Source organism: Harpegnathos saltator, unplaced genomic scaffold, assembly GCF_003227715.2.
Source record: "Harpegnathos saltator strain DR-91 unplaced genomic scaffold, Hsal_v8.6 scaffold36, whole genome shotgun sequence".
NCBI classification, from domain to species: domain Eukaryota; kingdom Metazoa; phylum Arthropoda; class Insecta; order Hymenoptera; family Formicidae; genus Harpegnathos; species Harpegnathos saltator.
The window spans coordinates 349,526-375,090 of NW_020230161.1; the positions used below are offsets into that span (position 1 = coordinate 349,526).

General features: G+C 56.9%; 1 protein-coding gene across 6 annotated transcripts in view; it reads left to right on the forward strand.

Moving 5' to 3' along the window:
• Positions 1–22,756: 22,756 nt before the first annotated feature.
• LOC105186992 (uncharacterized) overlaps positions 22,757–25,565 on the forward strand; it is a 44,727-nt gene continuing 41,918 nt past the window's right edge. For 2 of the 6 annotated variants that reach the window (XR_003113140.1, XM_025300357.1), the window contains exon 1: positions 22,757–25,433. Coding sequence is in view for 5 of the 6 variants with exons in the window: in XM_025300357.1 (XP_025156142.1) it covers positions 23,253–25,433 (2,181 nt within the window). In the remaining variant the exon portion in view is untranslated. The remainder of the gene's footprint in view (positions 25,434–25,565) is intronic. The other 4 variants (XM_025300354.1, XM_025300358.1, XM_025300356.1 and 1 more) reach the window with 3 other exon arrangements.

The window sequence follows — 25,565 nt, forward strand, 5'->3', positions numbered from 1 at the left end:
AGAGAGAGAGAGAGAGAAAGAGAGAGAGAGAGGGCTCTCCGAGGAGGGTGGAGGACGCAGAGGCATAGCAAGTGGAGCGAAAATCAGATTTGCTCGTTGTCGCCTCCACCCACGTAGCATCGCCACCCACCTCTACCCTCCGGCCCGCCGGCTCCATTCGAACCACCCCGAGAGCGCGCGGCACCCTCCCCTCGGCCTCTCTCCCCTCGCCCCGCGTGGACCGCTCTACCCTCTCTCGCCCGCTATGCCCCAACCCTCCCCCCGCCAGCCACCCTCTATCCCCGAGCGCCACCGTCCCTCGAAAGCTCGAACGAGCACCGCCCTTTGATCCTGCCGACAGCCACCCTCCTCGACCCTCCGCCGCCACCCAACTACCACCCACCCATCCGTCGACCTAACTCCATCCCCTATGGCCTCCAGGTCGCCCCCTTGCCGATCCTCCCCCTCCCCCTGGCATCACTCTTAGCAAACCCATCCTTTGCCCACTGTCTCTTTTTCCGCCACGCGTTACGACATTTCTATCCTCGCGCCTCTTCCCGCCGGAGTACTTCTCTCTCTCTCTCTCTCTCTCTCTCTCGCTCTCGAGCACGCACGCGATGCTCGAGGACACCGGCTGATAAATATGCTGTCGGTGGGCCACGCGACTGCCGAGAGACGCACGTGCGTGGCCACGAGGCAACGCGAGCAGCGGCGGCTCCGTCGTGAATTCGGCCCGTGTCGCACTCGTTTGTCCGGGATTAAGCGGTCGCCCCGCGACGGCGACGGCGACGGCGACGGCGACGGCGTCAGCGTGCTGCAAAACGCGAGACGGAACGAAGGAGGAATTATCGCCGGGCCTCTCTTTCTCTCGCGCCGCCGAAGTGGGTCGCGGAGAAGCATCGCCGCGCGGAGTCTCGCGATCTTTCGGCGATCGTTTCCCGGGAAGCAGCGTGCGCGAAATTTCTCACCTGGCGGTCCGCGCAAACACAGCCGCGTCGCCAAACTCCCGGCCTCGTATTTATCCTTCGCTCGCTGCGCCTTCATTTGCCTCGGCGAAACACGCCCGGCGATCGGCCTCTCCCTTTCCCCTCTCCCCCCACTCCTCTTTGTCTGCTCTTCTATCTTTCTCTCTCTCTCTCTCTCTCTCGCTCGCTCGCGCGCGCGCGCTCTTTACGCCCTAAAATAACTCGAGTGTGAAACATTTAGCGCGCTGCGCAGTTTTTTTAGTTTATCGCAAAGTTCCGATCCGCGAACGTCCAAGGATAATTGAATTCCTCTTGGAAGGGTAGCTTTTAATACCGGCGGTGACTGGTTTTTAAACGTGCCGGCGCAGTCAACAATGACATTTTCCGGTGAAAATGCGCGCGAAAAAAAGGGGGAGGCCAGTCCCGGTATTTAAATGGCCATTGGCAGATTACCAATATCGGCGTACTGCTTAGTTAAACGAGTTACCGCGAAAACTCAATACGGCTCATGCAGAGGACGACAAAAGAGAGAGAGAGAGAGAGAGAGAGATGGAGTGAGAGAGAGAGAGAGAGAGAGAGAGAGAGAGAGAGAGAGAGAGAGAGAGAGAGAGAGAGAGAGAGAGAGGGAGAGAGAGAGAGAGAGAGAGCGGGGGGAGGAGGGTGGGGAGAAGAGCGCAGGAGCGCGAGCGACAGAGAACGAGAGCGAGAGCGACAGAGAGAAGAGAGAGGGGGGTGGGAGGTGGGAGAGAAAGAGCAAGCGGACGGGGTCGGCCATCGGGCGTGATCTATGTGTTGAAATCACATAGCGCCGTTACAAAACCGCACCGAATGCATATTTGTTCGTTTAAAAGGTCACAGAATGGCGATTCATAGGTACGAAATAAACGAAAGTACATTAGATTACTCGTGTCGCCGGCGGGGCCGTTTTAATTCGCGAAATTGCATCGGTGTCGGGCTAATTGCAGTTTAATCCCGCGTTAGGAACTAATTACCAGAGCGCGTGCAGCTGTATTTGCGTTTACGGCGAGGCTCGTTAATCCCGTGCCAAAACTTCGTTCGAAGAATATATTAAATCCAGCCGCGTTAATTCGCGCCGATATTTTCGTCCCGCTGAGAGACGAGAGAATTTCGACGCGCGCTCCCTCCCCCCTCTCTCTCTCTCTCTCTCTCTCTCTCTCTCACGATGCCGTCCATGAGATCGCAAAACATCGCGATACGGATAGGGGGGAACAAGAAGAGCGGGAGAACGAGGTAGGAGGAGAGAGAAGGGAAGAGGAAGAGAACGAGGAGGAGCGAATCGATGTCTTTCGGCGCAGCACTCTCGAATCCACCGTTTTCCGCGAGGAAAATCCGCAAAAGTCCAATTAAGCACGCGCGCGGAGCGTTGCAAATGAAGGAATTCGGCGGATCAAATCGCGCGCCGCTGCGGCGACGTTCTTGCTGGAAACGGAATTCTATTTTATTTTATTTCATTTTCTTTTGTCTTTTTTCCCTTTTTTTCGTTTAATTCCAAGAGCGAACCGGTTGCCCGCTTTTTACGACGGCCAATTTACGATACGCGCGTTTTCCATAATCTCTCCTCCCGCCCCCCCCTTCGTTTCCCCTCTCCTCTCCTCCTCCTCTGCCGCTGGCTCACACTCGGCTCTCCGATGTTATCGCGAGAGAAATGTTTTCTCGCGAAGGAAAAGCGACGAGTATGAAAATGTGTATAATCGGCGATCGCGTTGCGCATACAGAAGCGCATCGATCCGCCGCGCGACAAGTAATTCAAGCTCCCGCGCCATTTAACCATTACCCGACTGAAATATTTTAATAACATCCGCCACAGTGTGTCCACCACCGGGCACGTATCGAATATACTGGCATTTAACATTACGAATTATTCATTTTCGAACGCGGTACGAATCCTCAAACAAAAAGCGGCCGCTTTATAGAGAGGGAGAGGAAGAAGTGGGGGCAGAGAGAGAGAAAGAGAGCGGCTAGTCTTTGACACGGTTGCGTATTCGAGAAATTCGATTTAGTGAGAATCCGTCGGTCGCGCGATTTTATAAAATCTCGCCCAGAGACGCGCGTCGTCGCTCGCGCGTTCTATTCTAGTCCGCTCCATTGTCTAACCGCGACGAGACGACGCGCCGTTGACCGCCGACCATAAACCGCTGCGAGCACGTAACCGCGTCGATCCGGCTGCGCTTCTAAGTAACGAAAAACACGCGCGTTCCCGCGCCTTCTGTTGTTCGCGCGTCGTAATTGTTTTCACTTCGGCGCGACGCCGATCGCCGCGACAGATAAAGGAACGTAATTGCGGAAGCCTCGTGTGCAGCTCAGATACGCGCGATACCTCCCTCTCTCTCTCTCTCTCTCTCTCTCTCTCTCTCTCTCTCTCTCTCTCTCTCTCTCTCTCTCTCTCTCTCTCTCTCTCTCTCTCTCTCTCTCTCTCTCTCTCTCTCTGTCCGTCTCTCTCGGCTCGAGATGAAAAAATCATTTCGAGGAATCGGACATCGTCGAATCAAAGGAGCCGTTTAAACGAACGTTTCGCTCATTATTCGCCGTTTCGCGCAGAAAATTTCCGCCCGGGAAATTTTCGCTCGCATGAACCCTCTCTCTCTCTCTCTCTCTCTCCCCCTTCCTCGTGGTCTCGCCAGGCGAAACGTCCGCGCGCTCCCCTTTCCCTCTTGGCAAACCCTTTTCGCGTATGTGCCCTCGCGCGGTGTTCCTTCGTTTCGCGCAAAAACCGGGATCCGCGCGCGCTGTGCGGAACCTCGTTTGCGATTTCGCAGATCAAACGCACACCCGGCAGTCGCCTGATTGCACACAACGGCGTCATTCGAGCGCACAGGCCCGACCTCGACCTCTGCACCCGGCGCGCGGCGGCGGTGCAGATGTAGTCGGCTGCTGCACAGGGTGTTTCGCGTGCCACTCGTGAACCAAAGAGACTGTGGAGACTCGCCGGAGAAGAGAAGGAAGAGAAAGACGGAGAGACAGAGAGAGAAAGAGAGAGAGAGAGAGCGCGTTCAATTTGCAAATTACTCTCGCTACTCAGCCGATTATTAAACATTAAGCAGCAGCGACAGTTCCAAATCGACTCGCTCGCGCTCTCGTCTTCGCTTTCCTGAGGCGACGTCTCGTTATCTTCTGCGAGCGACATTAAAATCGCGTCCTCTCGCCGCTGAAACAGCCTGTACGCTCCCTCGGTGCGCGCGCGCGCGCGTGTGTGTGCGCGCGCGCGCGCGCAGTCAGGTGTAACGCGTCGCGCTGTTTATAAAACAAAAGACCTCCGGTGTTTGGCGTCGAACTTGCGTTTAAGGGACCGAGCAAAGCGCTTTACGCGCTCGCTAACGCTCCGTGCTTCCAAAGTAGCACCTCTCGCAGTTTTCCTTTCTCCCGGCGGCGGCGGCGGCGGCGGCGACAGCGGCGAGACTTGGCACGGGAAAAGATGAGGAAGAGGGTGGCGCGGAGGGGCGCGCGAAACGCATTTCCCTTCTTTTCGCAGTTTCTCGCCGTTTGTTGCTTTCTTGCCGTCTCTCCGCGCGTTCGACGGAGAATTTCCTCCCTTCGCTGTGTTTAACACGCGCGAGTTTGTCTTCTCGGAAGGTGGATGCAACATTCTGCCCCCCCTCCCTCTCTCTCTCTTTCTCTCTCGCACGCCTCGTCTTTTTCCGCGAATGTCGTTTGCGAGCTGTCGGCGCGCCAGGAAGGGGAAAGAGCCGACGGAAATATTTTCGTGTGGACATCTCATTAGACCCAGCCGCCCTCGCGAGGGTCGTAAAGTTCGTTCGGCAGCGCGACAATTTGGAATGCACAAAGCGGCCGGGAAGAAAACGCGAGCGGCGATTTTCAATCGGCCGGAGCGAATCGCGCGCTGATCGAAACGCAAAACGTGAAAATGTAAAACGCCGGAGGGGGCGAGCGAGGGAAATGATCGCGCGGGGGGTGCCGGCGATTGTGGCCTTTGATCCTATTCCTGCTCATCAGCCTTGCTTATCCCTCTCCCTTCCTGCGCGCACGTTCACTCAAATGGGGTTTTCAAATTAAATAAACTGTTTGCACCCTGCGAAAAGGCAGCCGAGCGGTGCGGGCGCGCGGCGCCGCTCGCTGCGTCGGCGACGTCGACCTGGAAAAGTCGTCGAAGCCGCGGAATCGCCGGCTTCGAGTATGTCCCGACGGAACGTTCAAGGTTAAAGAGTTATTCTCCTCTCTCGCTCTCGCTCTGTCTCGAGAGCGGGACGCTCGTTCCTCTCGAGATAGTTTGCGTCGATTCCGCGCAGATGCGCGCGGCGGATAGTTTGCCGGAAAGTTTGGCCGGACTCGCCCCGCCAACTTTGCGCTCTATGGAATAAGATATAAACTTATCGCGCGCGGGGGGATTGAGAAATGTAAAGGGTTGAGAGAGCGACGGGAAATAAGGTGAAAGTGAGCGGAGAACGGCGGCCTTGCACGGAAGTTTCTTCGTGTATTTGCCCCGGTGAGGGAAAAAGTACTTGCGCGGGACCGAGCCGGAGAGCCGGGAATCTGCGCGATTTATCGCGCCGAAACCTCTCGGTCTCGAGCATTTTTCGCGATTTCGCGTGTTGCCTTCTCTTACCCCCCCCCCCCCCCTCTCTCTCTCTCTCTCCTCTCGCAAAATGCACCCCCATCTCGAGTATCGACCAAGTTCGTGGCCGTCCCGCAAACCGCCCCGTCGATGTCGCGGTGCACAAATACGCGAGAATACAAGTCAAGCGTACAGCGCGCGGCGCTGTATAGTTAACTATATCGCGTTGTCGTGCGCATTTTTGTCGCGTGCATATTTGCGATTCTCTTTGTCCTCTTTTAAATATATGTGGCCATAGCGAGAGTCTTGATTGAGCCTTTCATCACGGGGTAAACCGGTCGACTCCACTCCCTGCGTATTTTTGCGAGACTCTAATTCCTGCAAATTTCCTCATGCTGCAAAGTTAAATAGTAACGCCGAAATGAATTGAATAAAAGTATAGCGTTTCGCTCTCAAGCCCCACCACTGGATGGAACACGTGACGAGCGACGTCCGCTCCACCCGACTCGAAATTCTGTTTGCGCATCAAACCTGCAAATTCCGTTGAGCTCGGAGGAATAATGGAGGATCTCGAGATGTAATATTGCACAGGCGATTACCCTGCCTCGATGGTAGAAATGTTTGTTTACCGCCGCTTTGCCGCTTTTTTCCCGCGCGTATTCTTGGGAAATTCATCCTTTCGCGTTTGATTATCTCGACTACCCGCCTACCCGTGTTCAACCTTTGTCCTTAATTTCTACAATGTGCTCAATTGCGCATCTCACTCCGAGGATACGCGATAGGTACATATCGAATAATTAACGACGACGAGTAAAGCAACCCATTTTACTTTCTCGTGACCTTAAAAGTTGCGAATCGCGTTAGGATATTCCGCGTTAGGACCTGAAGAGAGCGGGGAGAACGTCCTCAACAATGCTACGCGCGCCACAATAAATATGAACGTGTAAGTTTTGATTGGACGCGACGACGAACAGAAACGAAGACAGAGCGCAGTCCGATCCAAGATCGAATTTACGGCCTGAGAAGCATTGTTAGAGACACGAATCGACACTTGCGAGGCTCACGTTCTAAATTTCGCCCGACGTTTCCGTTGGAATCGGGCACACCTTGTCTAACAAATTCGACATACCTAATATAATGCTTCGTCGTCTGGTTCTGACGTCCTATTATCCTCCGTCCTAGCTTCCCGATGCGGTATCCTGGCTCTCAGTTCCGCTCCGGATACTCGCGCTGACGCTGACACTGACACGCACACTGACATGCAGGTACGATTCGGCCGGAGAAACGCACGCGTTAATTAAGCAGTGGAATATCGCCTGTCGGCGTACCTGGGAAAAATCTGTCGCGATATTTTCACTCCTCGGGAATCGTGACGAACTCGCGCGACGATCGAGCGGAGCAAAACAATGGGCGAAAAGTTCCATCGCGATCTCGCGCGAGCCACCGACCGTCGTCGCTCGCTCATCGACAACCGATGTGGCAACCGAGGAAATCACAGCAAGCCCCGAGACGATTCAAGGTTATCAGGCTCGCGTCACGCGTACTCATCGAAAGTGCCCCGAAAACTCCCATCTCGCGTTGAGTCTCGCAAATACTGATTTGCGGCCCTGATAACGAGCTTATCTTGCTACTTATTCGGTTCCCGCTCCTCTTGGAATCCCCTGCTGCTCCAAAGGACAACAAAAGCATCACGAGGAAGCGAAACACTCGTTGCTACGCTCGCCCTTTAATGCGTCTATTGGATTATTCGTATTCGCACGTATTTAGACCCACAGCCGATTGAGTCACGTAATTGAGAGAGATGCACTGCTTATTGAAGGTGAAACGAAAGATTAAATGCAGACGGAATATCGAGATAACCATACACATACATACGAGGGTAGTCCCAGAAGTACCTGACCTAACAAAGAAAACACAAAAAATTTGGGAAAAAATATCTATTTCTCTACATAACATCTCCTTTTAGCTCAATACACTTTTCTCAGCGATGTTCAATAGCTTCGATACCCTGTTTATAATGGGAATCGTCGAGCTCCTCAAAATAGCCATCAAGCCACCTTGGTCCATTGCTTGGACTGTTCCTTCGTCTCAGGTGTGAAGTGATGGACCCATGTTTCACCCATGGTTATGAATCGGCTTTATTGCTGCGAAACTTCGCCAAACACTCGATTGAAACATCCTCACGACGCTGTTTTTGTTCCAATCGCGGCATCCATCTTGCGCACAGCGTTCTCATGTCCAAATTTTCAGTCAATATGCGATGTACAGCACTTTTTGAAATGTCTAGCATGTCTGCTGCTAACTCGCGCACTTTCAGTCGACGGTCATCCAATACCATTTTGTGGATTTTCTTCACCATTTCTGGCGTGGTCACCTCATTTGGTCGACCACTGCGATGTTCTGCTGTCTTGGCAGCTCGTACGGCCTCGTTTAAACTCTGCCACCCAATATTTTACTGTTGTAAACGAAGGAGCAGCCTCCTCCAGAGTAGAATCTAGTTCCGCTTTGATATTGGTTGGACTGAGGCCTTTCAAATGAAAGTATTGTATCACATAACGATGACCAATTTTTTCCATGTTTACAAATTCACTGAGAGCGTTCACTATTGGTGGCTGCCAAACAAATACTAAACAACGTAGCGTCGTCAAACTTGAAACTTAAGCTTTTATAAGCTTTATGAGTTGGTATACTTTCTACCATAGTGATTCTTTTCAAACAACAACCGCTATCTATACGTCAGGTCAGGTACTTCTGGGACTACCCTCATACGAGCGTATTAAATTATTTGAACAAAGTGCCTCTCCTAGGTCAAGCCATCAGTAACGGAGAAGACGGTAATAGATGATCACTAGTGGGCAGGGCAGGTCAAAGTAGCAACAGCCTGTGCAATGTTGCACCTGGTGGAGACTGTCTTTCAAGCAGGATGGCGTTTACCGGATTAATGCGCAAAGGAGAATTTCGACACGGCTTAACAAGGGCGAAGCCGCGCAGCACGCGAGGGCCAACGCAATCGTCGAAAGCGCGTCGTTGGAGGTCAGCGCGCGCGCGCGTGCGCATGCAGCGAAGAGGTCTGGTGAAAAAGAAAATTACAGGTTCTACAAAACGGCCGACTTCCTAGGCCGGGGGGCCCAGAGGTGCCCTCGGAACGAGCTCCGTGCCCTTGCCTTTACGTTTTGCCCTTGCATCTCTACGGAATATATAATTACATAATGCCAGACCGAGAAGAAGATTTAGGGGAAGGAGCCCTCTCTTCTCGAGGCGGGTTAGGCGGACACTCCCTCCTCGGGCGCACGCGTACTCGTTTGCGCAGCTTCTCGCGAGCCGTAAACTCCGAAGATTACATAACGGGGAACTCTCGCGGCGCTCCCGAAAGGAACAAAAATCTCATTCAGAGGCTCGATCAAGGCAGAAAGGAAATCCGATAGGGCGCGATGCAGTGTATTATTCCCGCCCTGCCCTCCCCGAGTGTGCCGTGTGTGTATCAGCGAGTAATTCCACCCCCTGCCTGCTCGTTAGAGCGATGGGAATTCAAGCAGGCTGAACGAGATGACGGGATTCATCTCGACTCGCGACGTGACGCGAGTCGAATGACGCCGATAAAAACGCGGGTTTACCCGAATCGAGATTTTCGCCCTACTTTCGCTCGGAACAACATCTGCGGATTCTGAAGGACCAATGGGGATTCCATTCACGTAGAAACAAAAGAGCCGCTCAACGCCTCTAAAACGCGCCAGAAAGCAAGCGGGTAACTCGCCTACCCTGTGGGTCCTCGAGAAGAGAACCTCTCTCGGCGGAGCTGTAGGTTCAATGTTGTGCTCCGTTCGTTGAGTCCGTAGGGACTTTTCCAGGAGCAACTTTTGCGCAACTTGTTTTGCGCGGTTTTTTTTTCTATGACCTCTTGCCGCCAATAATGCGACGTGCATTATTGAACAAGATTGTACCCAATCCAGATAAGAAGATTGGTTTTGAACTCCGCTCGCAAAAATCCCCAGCAACCTAATACGATCAAGAGAGCTCCATATAGGCCTCAGGGCATCAAATGAGCGTCAAACGGCGCACTGAGGTCGAAAGCGGGATCAGAATTTCGACTTGGGCGCATTGAGCGGCCGAGCAATGCGTTCTCTCGGTGCACAAAAGGACCTCGGAGGGAAATGATGAATTGCTTGAATGAAACAATTTTCTGGTGAAATAACGATTCTCAAATTCGAGCTATCAGCAAAATTCAGTCGAAATTATCAAGATCTCCCATTAACTCCGACAGAATTCCGCTACTTTCAATCGGGCTTTCTGAATCGTTTGCATCTCACCAGAAAGTTGCTGCGTCCAACCAAACATTTTCCCCCCTCCACGTATAAAATCCTTTCTGTACGCTAACACGCCCCATAAGCCACCCCTTCGACAGGACCGTTCCTTCTATTTTGAGTAATCGATAAATAATAAGTCAATGTTGCGTATCAAGGCCACAACGGGGATAGAGAAAAATACTTGCTCGAATGAAACACAAGTTTCTGCTGAAATACCGACGATCCCAAAGTTCCGGCTGGAGTTGCCAGAATTCGGACTAAATCGTCCAGATTTCTGCTCCACTTGGACGAAGCTCTGGTATTTTCGGGATTTTCGAGCCGCTCGTGTTTCACCGGAGAATTGCTTCGTTCAACCAAAAAACATTTCTCCTCGCGTATCGTGTCGATCGTCGTACACATCCTTCTACGCTTTGCGCGATGCTGCAGCGCCGAGGATTCGCCTCCTCGCGAGAGCGATCTTGACGCACGTTTGTCGATAGAGCTCGAGCGCAACGTTAACTGGCCGCGGTGAGGATAGGATTAGGCGCGGCTCTCCGCAAATTGCCCGACATTATTTAAGCGGCGTGCTTCTTCTTGGGTGCTTCTCTCAAGAGCGCTCCCTTTTGTTCTTTGTGTTCTTCGCGCGCGCGCGCGCGCGCACGCGCGCCTCAAAGGGGACGGGCGCCGCCGTGAAAAACACGACACGGCTTGGCGAGAAGGCGAGACGAGACGCGAGAGAGACGGGACGGGAGAAGCTGTCAAGTGTCCCACGAGAGAGCAACAGTTAGCGGCCGCGCGTGGTTTTAAGTTCGTCGTCGCGGTTGCGGCCCGTCGCGCCAAAGTGGGTTAAACAAAGTTCCATACGTTGTAACGCCGCGCTAGACACGATCCCGCTCCGCTCCGGACGAGCCAACGGGGCAACGTCTCACGCGCGAGACACTCGAGGACACCTGGCAACCACGTTCATCGAACCCCCGAGATCTCGGGCGCAAACGTGCCAGGAGACTGGCTGAATATCGCGCGGGTCGATGTACGCGCAACGAGCCTGCCTAGGGTGGTCGCATCCAAAAGGGGGAGAAGCATCAGCCGAGTCTAAGCCTGGCTCCACAACCTTCGCTTCAAGACGTGAGCAAATTAACCAAGCACGGCCGATTATCCCTTTTACACTCCATGCAAAAACAACGCTGATCGGTCGGCTTGTTGCTGCTTACGTTCTAAATTCTAAATCAAAATTGTGCTCCCGGAGTTACCCTTCGCGTTCCAAGAACATACACACCTGAAAGATCCCCAAGGCAGCAGAGGGGAAGGGGAGTAGTGCACAGCGAGAACGAGAGGGCACAAACGAGAGGTCTAGGCAAGTCGGGTTGAAACTGTAGCGGCGGGGGGGGGGCGCGGGGTCTTCAATAACCAGCGTGGTTAGCGTTGTAGGGTTAAGTTCGTAACAGTTGCAGCGGAAAGTGGGTTAAAGGAGGAACTCTGCTCACCCACGTTACAGGTCTTCGGCGTCTCGGCGCTCGCCGAGTACGAGACGCCGGCTGCCGCCTCTGCCAGCGGTACCGGAAGGGGAGCTGTGCGCTTGCGGGAGAAAGAGAGAGAGAGAGAGAGAGAGAGAGAGAGAGAGAGAGAGAGAGAGAGAGAGAGAGAGAGGGGCCGAGGGCGAGAGAGAAAGAGGGGGATGATCCTGCCGCGGTGTGCACGTGTATGTATACGCCACCCTCGCGTCGTGCGTTGGTCTGCCGCTCGCTCGTGTGTTTGTCGGTGTGTCTGTGTGCGCGTGTACGTGTTCTCCGGCAACAGCAACGTCTGCGTGCAAGCCGGTGGACGCAGGCGCCGGTAGCCATGGCGACGATTCCTTCGGATTGGCCGCAGCTTCCACTTGAATCCCCGCCGCCCACACCCCCGCCGGCCCTGACGTGCTATCCGCCACCATCGATAACCCCTCCGGCTCGTGCAGTCGCGTTCAACCCCGTCGCCCACCCTCCGCCGTGTCTGCTCTACCCTCGCTCGCTCTCTCGCTTCTCTCCTTCTCCGCTTTGCCCACCTTCTTTCCTTCCGCTCTGCACCCTTCCCGCGGCCGGTCTTCTACCAACCACCCTCCGTCCTCCTCCGCAGCCTCCGGGGGAGGTAGGGTGGTCTGACCAGCAGCGCGCACGGTCATCCACCATTCTTACCCTGCCTGCGCGCTCGTTCCCTCGTCACGAATGTCGAACGCAGGTGCTGCACACCACCGCCGTCCTCCCGCTTCGGTTTTCTCGGTGTTGCCCGCGGTGGCGTTTGAGGAGGGTGCCTGTTGCCGCGAATATGCGGAAATTAACCCTGTCTTGCGTTATGCGGCAACTGTTGCCCGCTGCCGCACGCGTGTTCGTTGCACTCCCAGTGAGAACTCGATCGCGCGATCGCGTGCACCGCGTCTTCTTATGGGAGGGACTCGATGACCGGATATAAAGGACAGCTACATTCGCCTCCCACCGTCCGCAGGCATGCCATCTTGGTCTAGCTTTCTTCGATGGCTAGATAGACTAGGCCGGGATAGGAGGAGGTCCTTTTCAAATGCAGCCTTCGCAGGAGACTCTACTGAAGCGCCCGGTCTGTGTGCAGAATGTCCTAACGGTAACGCACTGGACACCCTCGTGTACTTGCAGATTAGCTCGAGAGAGTCCTATCCATTTCGCATGATCCACATAAGTCTCCGGGCATGAATTACCTACAGATGTTGCTGCATTATCTCGCGCGGCTATCGGCCAGTCCGCTTTGATCAATAACTGAAGATCCACGTGGCTGCCGTGCAATTTGCAAAATGGCACGGGGCTTTCCCGTTGAGTCTCACCTAACCTACAAGCCACAAGACGGCAGGTCGACTTCATATCGCGCGCGATCATTCGTCGGTTCCTTTTAATCGACGACTCGAAATTCCACGTGGCTGCTCGCGAAATGTGGCGGAGGAGGAATTTCTCGCTCAGCCCGCCCTAACCTACGCGTGCACGAGAGACACTCGTACGTATGAAACAGCCTTAAAGCGCGGGTCCACGGCTGCGTCGCGAGGAACTCTCGCCTCTGAGATACGCGCGATACGCTCGGGATCAGGAGGTGTGCACGATCCTCGCGCGATGTTCCCGTCCAACGCGCGCTATTATTACGCGTCCGACCGTCCTAGCGTGACGATATTATTTCGCAATTTCGATGATTGCTTTATTTCGTAATACCGAGGGCTGAACGCGCCCCGGCCAGGACGCGGTTAAATAATAACCAGGAGCAATCTTCACGTGCGCCGGCGGACTTGGTATTCGCGATTAATTAACTCCAATACATCGCCGGCGTTATTAGCGTAGGTATGCGAGCGGAGGAGACGAGGCCCGCGCTCTCGCTCTCTCACTCTCCCTTCCACTCTCTCTCTCTCTCTCTTTCTCTCTCCCTCTCTCCGTGCGTGCGCGCGCTCTCTCGCCGGGGCCACGCGTGCGCGTGCATACGCACACACGCACGTACGCACGCACGGATAGGTGAAACGCCACTCGACCAATTACCATCCTATTTAACACGAAGAACTAACCAGCGCGCTGCCTCCGGGCGATTGTGTCTCTCTCGCGTGTATTAATCTCGCGATTTAAAATATGCACGCCAAGCCGGCGCGTAAGACCCGCAGAGCTCGCTGCGACCTCGCGCGAAAATTCGGTAGCGGATTTTCCGCCCCCCTGCCCTCTCCGTCCCCTTTTCTCTCCGACTCTGTCTAGCTGAACTCGCCAACGGGAAAGGAGGGAGGAAAGGAAAGGTGAGAAATCATCATCATGCGGAAGATGATTTCGCGCGCGACGCTCAAAGCCGAAGCCGCGGATGACGAGAACGACGACACCCTCCCCTTCGTTGGGGAAGTTCCGCGGGATTCTGCAGAAGTGATAAAGCGGCTCGATAGCGGAAAAGCGTGTCCTGCGGATATTATTGACGCCATTCCTCGGCGGAGTCGGGCTCGAGTTCTCGGTGACAAGCGCGTGTAATTGCGAAGCGCGATGACGACGACGACGACGACGACGACGACGACGACGACGACGACGACGATGGTGTCCCGGCGGCGCCGTTAAAAACAGCGCGAAGACGGGCGAGAGGCACACGCGAGGTATAATGATTACATCCTCTCCTCCAGCTCCGCTGTCGAGAGAGTCTTCCCCGACGGCGGGCATGCGCGCACACGACGCACCCACACACCACCGCGCGCCGGCCGATGAATATTCAGCGCTTTCGCAAGCACCCTCTCGTATGGGATCACTTCTGGAACAACTCGGCGCCGCGCTCGATTACGCGCGCGCTTCCGGCGAGCCGGATTATAAGCGCGGCTAAACGCTTGTCCGCCTTGTTGTACACCGAGACTTTTCGATTCTTACGTCAGCCGAGGGAAGAGCCGACGCGGCTGTCCGCCGCGGTGCTTGCGCAAGAGATTGTCGGAGATGTAGAAACGCGCGGGATGTGGCACACGCACTTTCCCCGCGCCGGGTTTCCTTAGAGTTTGACATTGACAGCTGCCGATGCTGATCGCGCGCGCGCGCGCGCGCGCGTTGCGTAACGAGGAAACTTTCCGCGCTCTGAAGAAGAGATCCGAGGCCGAAATTGGAGCTTTGTGGAACTTGGCGGGCTGCGGGGGATCTCGTTAAAATTCGTCGCCGGCGATGCGCGCTTCGCTTCTCAAGGGAGGAATCGTGCCGCCCTACCGCGATGGCGCACAGACTGGCTCTTCGCGGTTTTGACGCCAAGTTCCGAGCGGCGGTGGTCGCGGAAATCGAGTCTCGCAGGCGGACACGCACATGTACGGGGTGTTCAGGAAAAGGGTTCCAGATTCGCAGGGTAGGTAGTACTCATTGTGCCAATTGTGAGAAGGGCGCTCAGCAGTAAACATGAGTCGGAAAATCAAGTCTTTCAAGGTGTAAGCTTTCTTCGGCTTTGGTAACGCCCCAGTTACTCGCGTGCTTTCATCGACCACGCGCGGTGATCTGGATTTCCATTCAGAAACTTGGAGAGTTTGCTCTTCGCCCGTAATTAATGACACGAGCGACTCCAAGACGCAGCTGATCAGACTCGGAGATGGGAGGGCGACACGCAGCGCATTTTTTTTTTGCGAAAACAAAGCAATGATGGAACAATGACAGGTTAAGACACCCGTTCGTTCGTTCACCCTCTGGAAGCACCCCAAAGTCGAAAGACGTTCGCAACCCTGGAAGGGTTGATTTCCCGACACATTTCACTGACTGAGCATTTTCTACTTCGCACAACGAGGGTACCGTCTACCCTCCAGGAAACCTCCGGAAACCTTTTTTCCGACCACCCTGTACATGCCGCGGGAAGAAGAACGGCGGTCGTAATCTCGATCTTAATCCGCCGCGGGCGCGCACATGCATCGCTCCGCCACAAGGTAACAATTACGTCGGTTAGCTCGCGCCGTCATGTTCCCCACGTCATGTCGACTAGATAATTTCAGTGTCTCGTTCAATTATGCGCGTACGGGCGTCCGCTTGCGCGCGTCAATCTGTCAAATTCAAGCCGCCCTTATGAATAATTGCATGCAATGTTCGATTCGCGTCTAACGAACGCGCGTCTAAATGCACCTTGCCACCGCGCTGATAAACCGTGCCGCGTTAACGACGTCCTTAACGAGTGCTGACGGTGCGAGAAATTCAATTATTCGCTCGCCGCCGAAGAGCCGACGCGTATGATAAATACGGCGCATCAGCTCGCCGTCCGGCGAGCAGGTTACGTGAGAGAGAGAGAGAGAGAGAGCCAGAAATCTCTACGAGCGTCCCGCGACTTCGACGGAGCTTTGTTTCTGCGGCGAAGCTGGTCTGCTAGACAAGTCACAAAGAAGAGCAGGAGGGGGAGGGATAAGGACCCGCGAAGAATAATTCCCAACTTGTATCAGCGGTACTACCGACAACACCGCTTCAAGGTTAATGCTGTTGGCCGAGTGCAAAAGTTGACGGCGATCACTTGGCAAAGTGATTCTGTGTGTTTGCCTTTTTCATAAAACTACTCGCGGTCCATCTTTCCAGCGAAGAATCCGAAGTCGCGAAACTTCTGCAGTCGGCCGACGATAATAACGCCGTCGTTGATAATTATCATCGCGCGGGCGCTGCAGCGTCTTCTTCCGCCGAAGTCGCGGCGCTGCGCGCGCGGCTGCAGAGTCGCGAATATCCGACGGGGAATTCCACAGTCCGCTGGCGCGGTAACTCGATCTATTTAGGAATAAATACAGCGTGCGCGCGAGCGCGCGCGCGAGAGAGAGAGAGAGACACGAGAGTGGGACGAAGAGAAAGAGGAAGAGCGCGCGCGGAAAGGACGGAGCAGAAAGGGTGGCGAGGGCTTCGCCACCCCGTCGTACCCGCGCCGTCGGTCGTACTTGGACGTCCGTCGGTCGTTCCAGCCCTCCCACCCCCGTGGCGCGAGCCCTACCACCGACTGCTCGGCATTGCCATCCCCGGTGTCGTAGCGCCCCCGCGTCAGAACCCAACCCCCTTCGCCCGCGAACCCCGCGGCAAGCCCGGTCGAACGAGCGAGGGAACCCTTCCTCCCTGTCCCCAGAGCGCCTACGCCTCCCGCGTTGCCCCGGCAACCTCAGCTTGGGGTTGGCCACCACCGCCTCCGTGTGCCGCGGCTCCATTCACCGCACCCCCTCTCCACGCTCCTTCTCCTCCGATGCGTCCTCTCTCTCTCTCTCTTTCTCTCCCTCTCTCTCTCTCTCTCTCTCTCTCTCTCTCTCTCTCTCTCTCTCACTCTCTCTCTCTGTCTCTCCTTTCCACCGTCGCGTTCCTCGTTTTCATCTTCCTGCTCTCCTCCACCTCCAGCTAGTCCTCCTCCACCAGTCGTCCCCTCTCACTCCCCTCGCCGTCTCGTCCGTCCCGCTTTCGCCGAGGCTGCTGGATTCGCCTCGGTCCAACCCTCGCCAGTCTTCACCCTTCTCTACCCTGGTTTCGACCTCGTCTCGTCTGGAGTCCACGAGAGGACGAGACGGGACGAGGAGGAGGAAGAGGAGGAGGAGGAGGAGGAGGATGGGGAGAGGCGAGGTAGTGGGTGGTCCAGGAGGAAAAGAAGCAGGGAGGAACGGCACGGGGGCGGCGGCGGCGGTGGCTCCTCTGGAAGCCAACCGGATTAACGTACCTCGAATAATTCATGCATATTTTCGTGACACGCGAGAACGAGGAAACGTGTGCACACCCTCGGCGCTAGACCGAGCCAATTTCGACTGCAACGCGCGTCGACGGCGGCGGCGACGGCGGCGGCCGGCGGTGGCGAGGCACGAGGGAAAGAGGAGAACGCGCGGCACGGAAACACAATTTATAAACACCCTGAAACGCGGTTTCCCTAACAACGTACATAAAAGAGTAATATAATAGCTTTGAAACGTAATGCACGCGTAATGCAATACATCGATCACAGCCGACCGAGCGATTACCGACAAACGCGAAGCGACGGGGCAACGCGACGAACAACAACAACGATATTGTTATTCTTAACAACAGCGAGATCAACAGCGGCGAGCGCGCCGCAGCGCACCGCGCCGCGCCCTCGCGACCAAACAATCATTCCCGGCGTTTTGCAAATACCACGCGCCCGTAGCGCGAGGGGCGGGGAGGGAGCGGGGGAGGGAGGGGAACGGTCGCCGATTTTTCGGCGGATTCCCGCGAGAGCCGGCGACGGCGAATTCCCAAAACGGGAGAACTCTTCTCCTCGTCGGTGCGCTGCAGACGCTTTTAACGCGAATCCGTAAACGACACCCTCCTTCCGGCTGGCTCCGCCGCCGCCGCCGCCGCCGACGACGACAACGACGACGACGAGTTGAACTTGTTACGACGTTACGCGACTCCTCGGTCGAGAGGGAGAGTCCCGGCGGCAACAGCAGCAGCAGCAGCAGCACGCTCTCGCTGCCGCCCTTGTCTGTGACACTTTTTCGCTGCGAGCTCGCAGGGTGAATCGAATTGTCGCCGCGGCCGAGGAAAAAGGGGGACGAGATCCGATTCGATCTTCCGAGTGGAGGAGTCGGCATGGCCGTGTTATTGCGCGCGAGTACGGCAGGAGGGAAGGTAGCCGAAGGGGGTTAAATCGATGGTAAACTCCCTCCGTCGTCGAACGAGCCGGCGAACCGGGCGAGAGGGAGAGGCAGAGGGAGAGAAAGCGAGAGAGAGAGAGAGAGAGAGAGAGAGAGAGAGAGAGAGAGAGGGAGGGAGGGAGGGAGGCAGCGAGGCACAGAGGGAAAGGGACACACGCTCTTCGCGACTCTCTCGCGGCGCTCTGTCTAGCGGCGCAGTCGGCAGAGAGGAACACCCGAAACTTCGAATCGGCCTCGACCGCCCTTCTCGCAAATTCGCCAGGTAATTCGATTATATCCGCGCCGCTCGTCCTGCTGCGAGAGAGACTCGCGATCGATAATACCCCGCGCGCGCGTTTCGCGTCGGATCCTGCCGGTATCCGGTTCTCGCGGTCGGAAGGTATCGGTTTTCGTTGCGCGTATTCCGACGAAGGCTTCGGAGGACGAGGACGAGGACGAGGAGGAGGAGGAGGAGGCGAAGAGAGAGAGAGAGAGAGAGAGAGAGAGAGCTCTCGCGCGATCGGCGCCGCGCTGCGAGTATCGCGCCGTTTGTAATCACTTACACGGCGAGTTCAGTCATGTAAATACGCGACAAACGTATCGCTCTCGCTCGGCGCTCGCGCGGGCCGATATTTAATTCCGCCGTAAATATCGCCGCGTCGAATATCGCGATGTGCCCGCGCACGCGAGGCCGCGCTCTCTCAATTTCTCTCTCTCTCTCTCTCGAACGCGCTGGCGGTATCTAATTCTTAAAATTATAGACCGAAAGCCCCGGCCTCCCGGCTTTTATCGCGCGATAATTCGATTACACGGAAGTGACCGTGTTCAGCGGACCCGAAAGCCTGCGAGAACCTCACGCTCCCTCCCTCCCTCTCCCCTCCATCTCGCTCTTTCGCGCGCGCGGCAAAGATACGCCGCGAGAAAAAGACGCGTATGTGCGTGCGTGCCACGCGCTATCTTTAAAATATGTTTCGTCCGGGTCGCCGGCTTTACATGGAAATGCGCTATATCGGGTCTGTAACGACAGCGTTCCGGGACAGATAACCCAATTAAAAGCTACACGTACACGCGAACGGAGAGGGAGAGGAGCGGGGGAGAGAGATGGAGGTCCACGCTCACGATCCCGCAGTCGTAGAAAGGGGGACTCGTACGATGTAGAGGCGGATACGACGACAGAGAGTTACACAGCAGCGGCGGCGTTCTAAAATCGTTAGTCAGGAACGAGCCCGGCTAGTTTCCATCCCGGGCGTTAATTGATTCCGAGATTGCCCAACTTTCGAACCCGCCCCTGGTGCGCTCGCGATAAAAAGGCGCGAAACGTGCGCCGGCCAGTCGCGAAAAGAAAGCCGCCGGGCGCGGCGACGGCCGCGGAGGTGCCGGATAAACCAACTCTCGTGTGCCACCGATAGGTAAATTCGTGATCACCGGGGGGGAGAGAGAGATGGAAGGAGAGCGAGCGAGCGGACGAGCGAACGTGCCTCTCTCCCTGTGAGCGACCACCGCTATAATTAAAGTATGGGAAACACGAGCGAAGAGCCGGAATCGGCAGGAAAACGAAGTTAAAACTGTCGCGTTGCAAAGTCGCGCGACGCTCCCCGATAAAAAATTTCCCGGACGCGGACTCGCGTTTTGTAGTCGGCTCCAGTCGTGTGCCGATCTCTCTGAGAGTCTCAGATGCGATCTCGATCATCTCGGGCGCATCTGGGATATTTGCCAAATGGGAAAATGTATTTTCCGAGAATTATTAGAGGAGGGAGAAGAAGTTTGTGTAATCAAATAGGCGAAAACTCAGCGACGAGCAGTAACACCTTCCTCACCGCGTCGTCGAAAATGTCCTTCGTTTCAACACCCGGCTGTATTAAGTTCGCTTGGAATGACTTGGAACGACAACCCCTACAGGGACCAATAAACCATTTTCAGTGGATGATATTAGAAAAATTGACGAATCCTCTGCTCCTTATTCTCCCCAGGCGACCAAGAATCCAGTGGCACCGTGATAAAAGTTCTCCCCGCGTAAAAAAAAATCCGCCCACAGGGCGATTTTTGCAGAGTCGATACTTTCACAGCTGGGCATAACTTTGTTTAATAATTTACCTCGACCGTTTGCCCAATGACAGAAAGAAACCGGAGGAAACCCAGGAGAAACGAGAAGGATAAAGTCACACGGCCGCGACTATGGAGTGATATCACAGCTTCGAGTTGCTCGTCGTCCAGGTCCGCGCAGCTTGCCAAGCCACCCGACACACCCCGAAATCTCAAGCGATCTTACGGATCGACGCTGCCGGCCGTGCGATAAAAGTCCGGGGGCGTGTAGATAGCGCGCGACGCACCTGAGAGTAATCACGCATAGTACCTACCTGGGCTGGCATAGCCGATCGATTACCGAGTAGCCGCGGTGCACACGCCTGCCGCCGCGTACCGCAACTACGTGACAAATATTATCGCGATCGACCGACCCGCTGCGTTTGATGTGGACGCGTTTATGAAATGCCGACACGCCGATAATCATGCGCGCGCGGCCAGCGCCCAAGGCTAAATCCGATTTGTAATATTAATCCCGACGTCGCGCCTCGCGTCTCTCTTTCTCCCCGCTCCGACCCTGTCGGCGCTCGCTCGCTCGGTGTTGCGTTCCCCTCATCGGCGAGTCGCTTCCGCGCAAACGTTCCTCCGATGGCGCGAACGACATTTTTGCCATCGGAAGCTCAAACGTTTCCGCTGGCTCTCCGCTGACGATTCTCGGCGAGAGCGAGTTACGTCGCAGAGAGAGAGAGAGAGAGAGAGAGAGAGAGAGCGCCCAGTTGCGTAAATGTTCACCCCCCCGTCTCCGATACGGCGGCGATCTTCGGTTATTCGACGCAAACTGGCGCGGGCAAAATCGCAGGAGCAGAGAATTCAGTCGCTCGACGGGTTCAGCTGCTGAGGAAAGTCTCTTTTGCTCGTATTTCCGACCGATCGATCGATCGATCGATGTGAGTGGGACAGAATATTGGGACCGCGCGCTGAATTCGCACGTGCGTGCGGGAGGATCCAAGAAACCTCGGCTCGTCCTTCCACTTTGACCGCATAAAATTAGTCGCTCGCCGACGACGATTGGAGGGAGGGGGAGGTGAGGACTGCTTGATTAATCGCGGATATAATCCAGCGAAAGCGTTGTTTTTCCGATTGGGATGATTCTGATTACGGCGCTCGGGATCGGGTGTCAACGATCGTGCGTTTAGCGCGCGCGATAAACAGCCTGAACAAACACCGGCGGGAAAAGCCGTGCTTTTAACACTGGGCGCCGAAACAAATCTGCGCCTCTTTGTGGACTAACTTGTTTTGCGCCGAGCTAGCAGAAGCGTTCTCCAAACACGCCCGTCGCCATTATGCGGCCAAATGGATCGGTATATTTAGTTGACTTTGGCCCGCATTCAGATCTCGCGCGCGGGCCTGCGTCTCCTCTTCTCCAGCGCCGATGATGTACATACGGCGCGGCGTCGCGGCTGTTTAGCCGGGCTGACATTTAGCGTATGCTCGCTAATTGTCGCTAGCGCGAAATTTCTCGTTCCTCTCTCGCTCCTCTTTCCGCCCCTCCCGGGCGGATTATCGGCCTATCTCGTTGCTGCTCCCTTTCTAAAACCTTGGGGAAAATTGCACACAAACAACTCTATTCTCGTCCCTCAACTAACGACCTACTTGACCCTCCCCAGTCGGATTTCAAAAGAGGCCACGCAACAGCGCTAACAAAACGGCCGCGCGACGCTGTCAGAATGATCATCGATAGTCGCAAAGTCGCGTGCTGCCGTTCCCTTTCGACTATGTCGACCATGACCCGCTGCACGCATTACGAGCGCCGCGATTCTCCGCGTATTATCATGACTGACAGATTGTACCTGCCGGATAGACAGCAGAGGGTGGAAGGGTATACCGATGGAATTTGGTCTCGTCATGGGTAACGGGCATCGCCGAGTCCCTTAATGCACCGAGTCTATTAATCCCGCTATTTATCAGCGATTCGAGGCATTCGTTCAGCCATTGGCGCCGGCACGTGATCCACCTCAACGACCTTACGAATTACCATCAAGTTCACCCAGATAGTGACCAGTCCAACATTGGGTGAAACGTGACGTTAAAACAAAACTGGCACAAAGGACCAGACGCGTGTTGCGGTGCTCTCTCAAGTGCCTCGCCGCTTGGGTCTCGAGTACCAGAGTGTCCAACCTCACAAGCATCTCTCTCTCTTTCCCCCGAAAGTTATCGAGAAACGCAAACGGCGACAGTGCTGATGGCAACAGCAGCACTGCTGTTGCCTAACCAAACCTGATCGTTCTCCCGAGTCTCTAATCTCCGTCTGCTTAGCCTTATAACCGGATAATAAGATAAGTAGTGGCGCGCGCATTCTTTCCTCAAGCCGGCCAAGATAAGCGTTCGGAATCGACGCAACAAAATGTATCCCTGTGGAAACTCCCAATGCGTGTCAGGCCGCTTTGCCCCCCAACCGCGCTCGCCCACCCCATGAAAATTGCAGTGCGACGGACCTTATGCATGCGCGGCGTCTATCCTGGCGTTCTCGTAGACGGAAATCCTTATCTGCCGCCGTGTCGCCGTCGCCAAGCGGTACAGTCCGGGATCGCAACGTCGCCATGGCACGGGAATGTCGCGGGTCTCATGATGAGGCGAGCCAGGCGGCCAGGCACGCATGGACGCTCCAACGAGGAGCCGACTGTACGTGTCTCTCTCGTCTGGTGCCCCCTCTGTCTCGCTCCCGCTGCCACCTCCGCCGCCACCGCCGCCGCCGCCGCCGCTGCCGCCGCCGCCGCCGCCGCTGCCGCCGCCGCCGCCGCCGCCCGCCGCCGCCGCCGCCGCCGCCGCCGCCGCCGCCGCCGCCGCCGCCCGCCGCCGCCGCCGCCGCCGCCGCCCGCCGGCCGCCGCCGCTCGGCCTCGCGTTCCCGTTCTCTCGCTCTAACCACCCCTGCCCGCGCTCCCTCCCCCGTGCCGAGGCAACCAACGAGCCGGGGCCGCTTTCGCTTTGTGCGCGCCGGGGCGGCGGTACATCAAAGCCTTCTAGTTCCCGCTCCGGCCTTTGACGGTCGCGTCGCGGCCGCTCGCTCAGTCATCGCTCGGTTGTAGGCGATGCCGGCGCGCCGTGCATGAGCTCGCTCGCTCTCTGGCGCGCGCGCGCGCGTCCGCACGAGGAGCGCGAGCTCCTCGGGAATCGTCGCCGCGAATTCCGCCGTTCACCGCGTCCGTCCGCCGATCGGCATCGGCGGGGGGCGGCCTCCCGACGCCGGCCGATCACCAGCTACCTTAGCCCCGTGTGTTCGCCTGCTCTGCAGCACCACCACCAGCAGCGAATCGGAGCGTGGATTTCGAGCGGGTGAGAGAGAGAGAGGGAGAGAGAGAGAAGAGAGAGAGAGAGAGAGAAAGAGAGAGAGAGAGAGAGTCGGCGCGCGATGTCGCCTCGAGGTGGCAAGTGCGCGCGTGTCGGCAAGGTGGCCACCAAGGGGCGCCAAACGCGCGCTCAGCACGCCTCCTTGGACACCGTGCAGCAAGTCGAAGGAGCAACGACCACGATAACGCCAACCACAACGACAACGACGACGACGACGACGACGACGATGATACGAAGCACGGTGACGACAACCGCGAACGCGACCACGACGATGGCGACGTCGACGTTGATGACGTCAAGCGGAACGGCAGTCGCGACGACGAGAATGGACAAGCCCGCGGTAAGCACGGCGTGCGAGGGTCGATCGCAATGGTCAGGGCGCATGCGCCAGTCCCTGGAGAGCAGCTCCGAGCCCCGTGAAAACGGTACCCCGGTGGTGCATCGTTACCCGGAGAGGCAGCGACGACGAGAGAGACACGCGACCGGGAGGAAACATCGAACGACGCGCAACAACGAGAACGCCACCGCGGTGGCCGCCGGATCCTCGTGCTCGTCCACGTCCTTGTCGTCGCCACTGGCGCTCTCCTCGCCGTCTTCCTGCGCGTCGTCTCGCCGCTCGACCTCGCCGCCATCCAGCACCTCTTCGCCGGCACGGTCCTACAGCTCGACCGCGTCCACGGCCGCGAGCGATCCGTTGGCGATCAAGGCGGAGGACGTGCGGATCAGCATCGATCACGGCGACCAAGGGATCGGCAAGCGGGAGGTGGGCGCGAGCCAAGATCCGGAGGAGGAGGAGGAGGAGGAGAAGACCAACGGACAGGACAACAACAGGGTTCATGGAGCTGCGGAAACATCGACCACACCATCGGTGCCAGCCTCGTCCACCGTCGTGTCCTCCTCGTCGTCACCTTTCCCCTCCCCGGTGTCCACGTCGTCGACGTCCTGCCGGACGTCGACGCCGCGCGGTTACTGCGACGTCGCGCACGCGTCCTCGTCTGCCCTCGAGAGGCTGAGGAACACCCTGGAGAGCTACGACCGCAGCCGTATCTACCTAGCCCACGTCTGCTACTTGGACTGGCGGGACCTGCCAGGTAAACGGCGTGGCGCCGGTGTCGGCGGCGTCAACGCCAGCAGCCGCGACACGAGGAGCGAGCGGGTGTGGGTGGTGGGGGCCGCGGATCACGAGGGTCACCATCGGACGCGGTTGTTGGTGGCCGGTCGTCATTGGCGGCCACGTTGCCTGCGGAAGGTCAACATGCTGAGCCAACCGGTGGTGTACGCCGGCGGCGGCAGGGGTTCCCTGACCGCCGATCTCTTCCTCTGGTGGTTCCACCGCGAGTTCGCCGTCACGGCAATGGCGATGCACCCGGACGGCGCCGTCTTGGTGGCCGAGAGCGCCGATTACCTGCCGCCAGAGGGTGACTGCGTCGCCGCGGACGGCTTGGTGCGGCTGTTTGTGGTGCCCAAGGACTGCATGGAGACGCGACTGGTGGTCCGCGAGCTCAGGGTGCGCTTGGCCACCGGTGTGCTCTCGAGGGCGCGTTGCGGCGTCTTTCGCGATAACAATGCCGCCGCCGCCGCCGCTGCTGCCGCTGCCGCCGCGGTCAACTCCGGCCCCGAAGAGGCCGATCACAACCGATTGGACGCGTATCTCAGGAGGTTCACGCTCAAGGAGGCGTTCGCGGACCTCCATCGCGCTTGGCTCAGCGTCCGCTCGGAAACGTTCGCTCGCAGCTGGACGCTACCGCGCGACCGCGAGGATCACTCGCTCGCGGGATGCTCCAGCAACGGCGCCATCTTGGCGCCGCGGATCTACATGGTGGATCAAGAGGAGGACAGGATGTTGTTGGTCGAGTTACAGAGCCTAGCGCGGGAGGCCGGCCTCGAGGTCGGCGACGAGGAACTCAGTAGATGGATCGTCGACGAGGAGAGCGCGCTGGCGCGTTTGGTCAGGGAGAGGGAACAGGACGAGGAACAGCAGCAGCAACAGCAGCAGCAGCAGCAGCAGCAACAACAGTGTCGCGTGAAGGTAGAATTCGAGGACAGGTGGTCGGATCGCAATGGCGACGACGACGAAGACGGCAACGACGGTACCGCCGACGACGACGACGCTGAAGACGAACCCACCGCCGAGGAAGCCGTCGGGCTACTCTCGAGGGTACTGACCTGGATGGAGAGGGAACCCCTCGATCCGGGACTCCTGCTGGCGGTCAGATCGATGCGCGATACCGCCGCACTTATGGTAAGCACCGCGGCTGATAAGAGACAACCACTCGAGAGCCTCTATATCGATCGTCCGTGCGACGAGAAGAGGAGAAGGTAGAGAAGGAGCACGAGAGAACGAGAGGAGCAGGAGGTGGAATAGAAAGAGGTA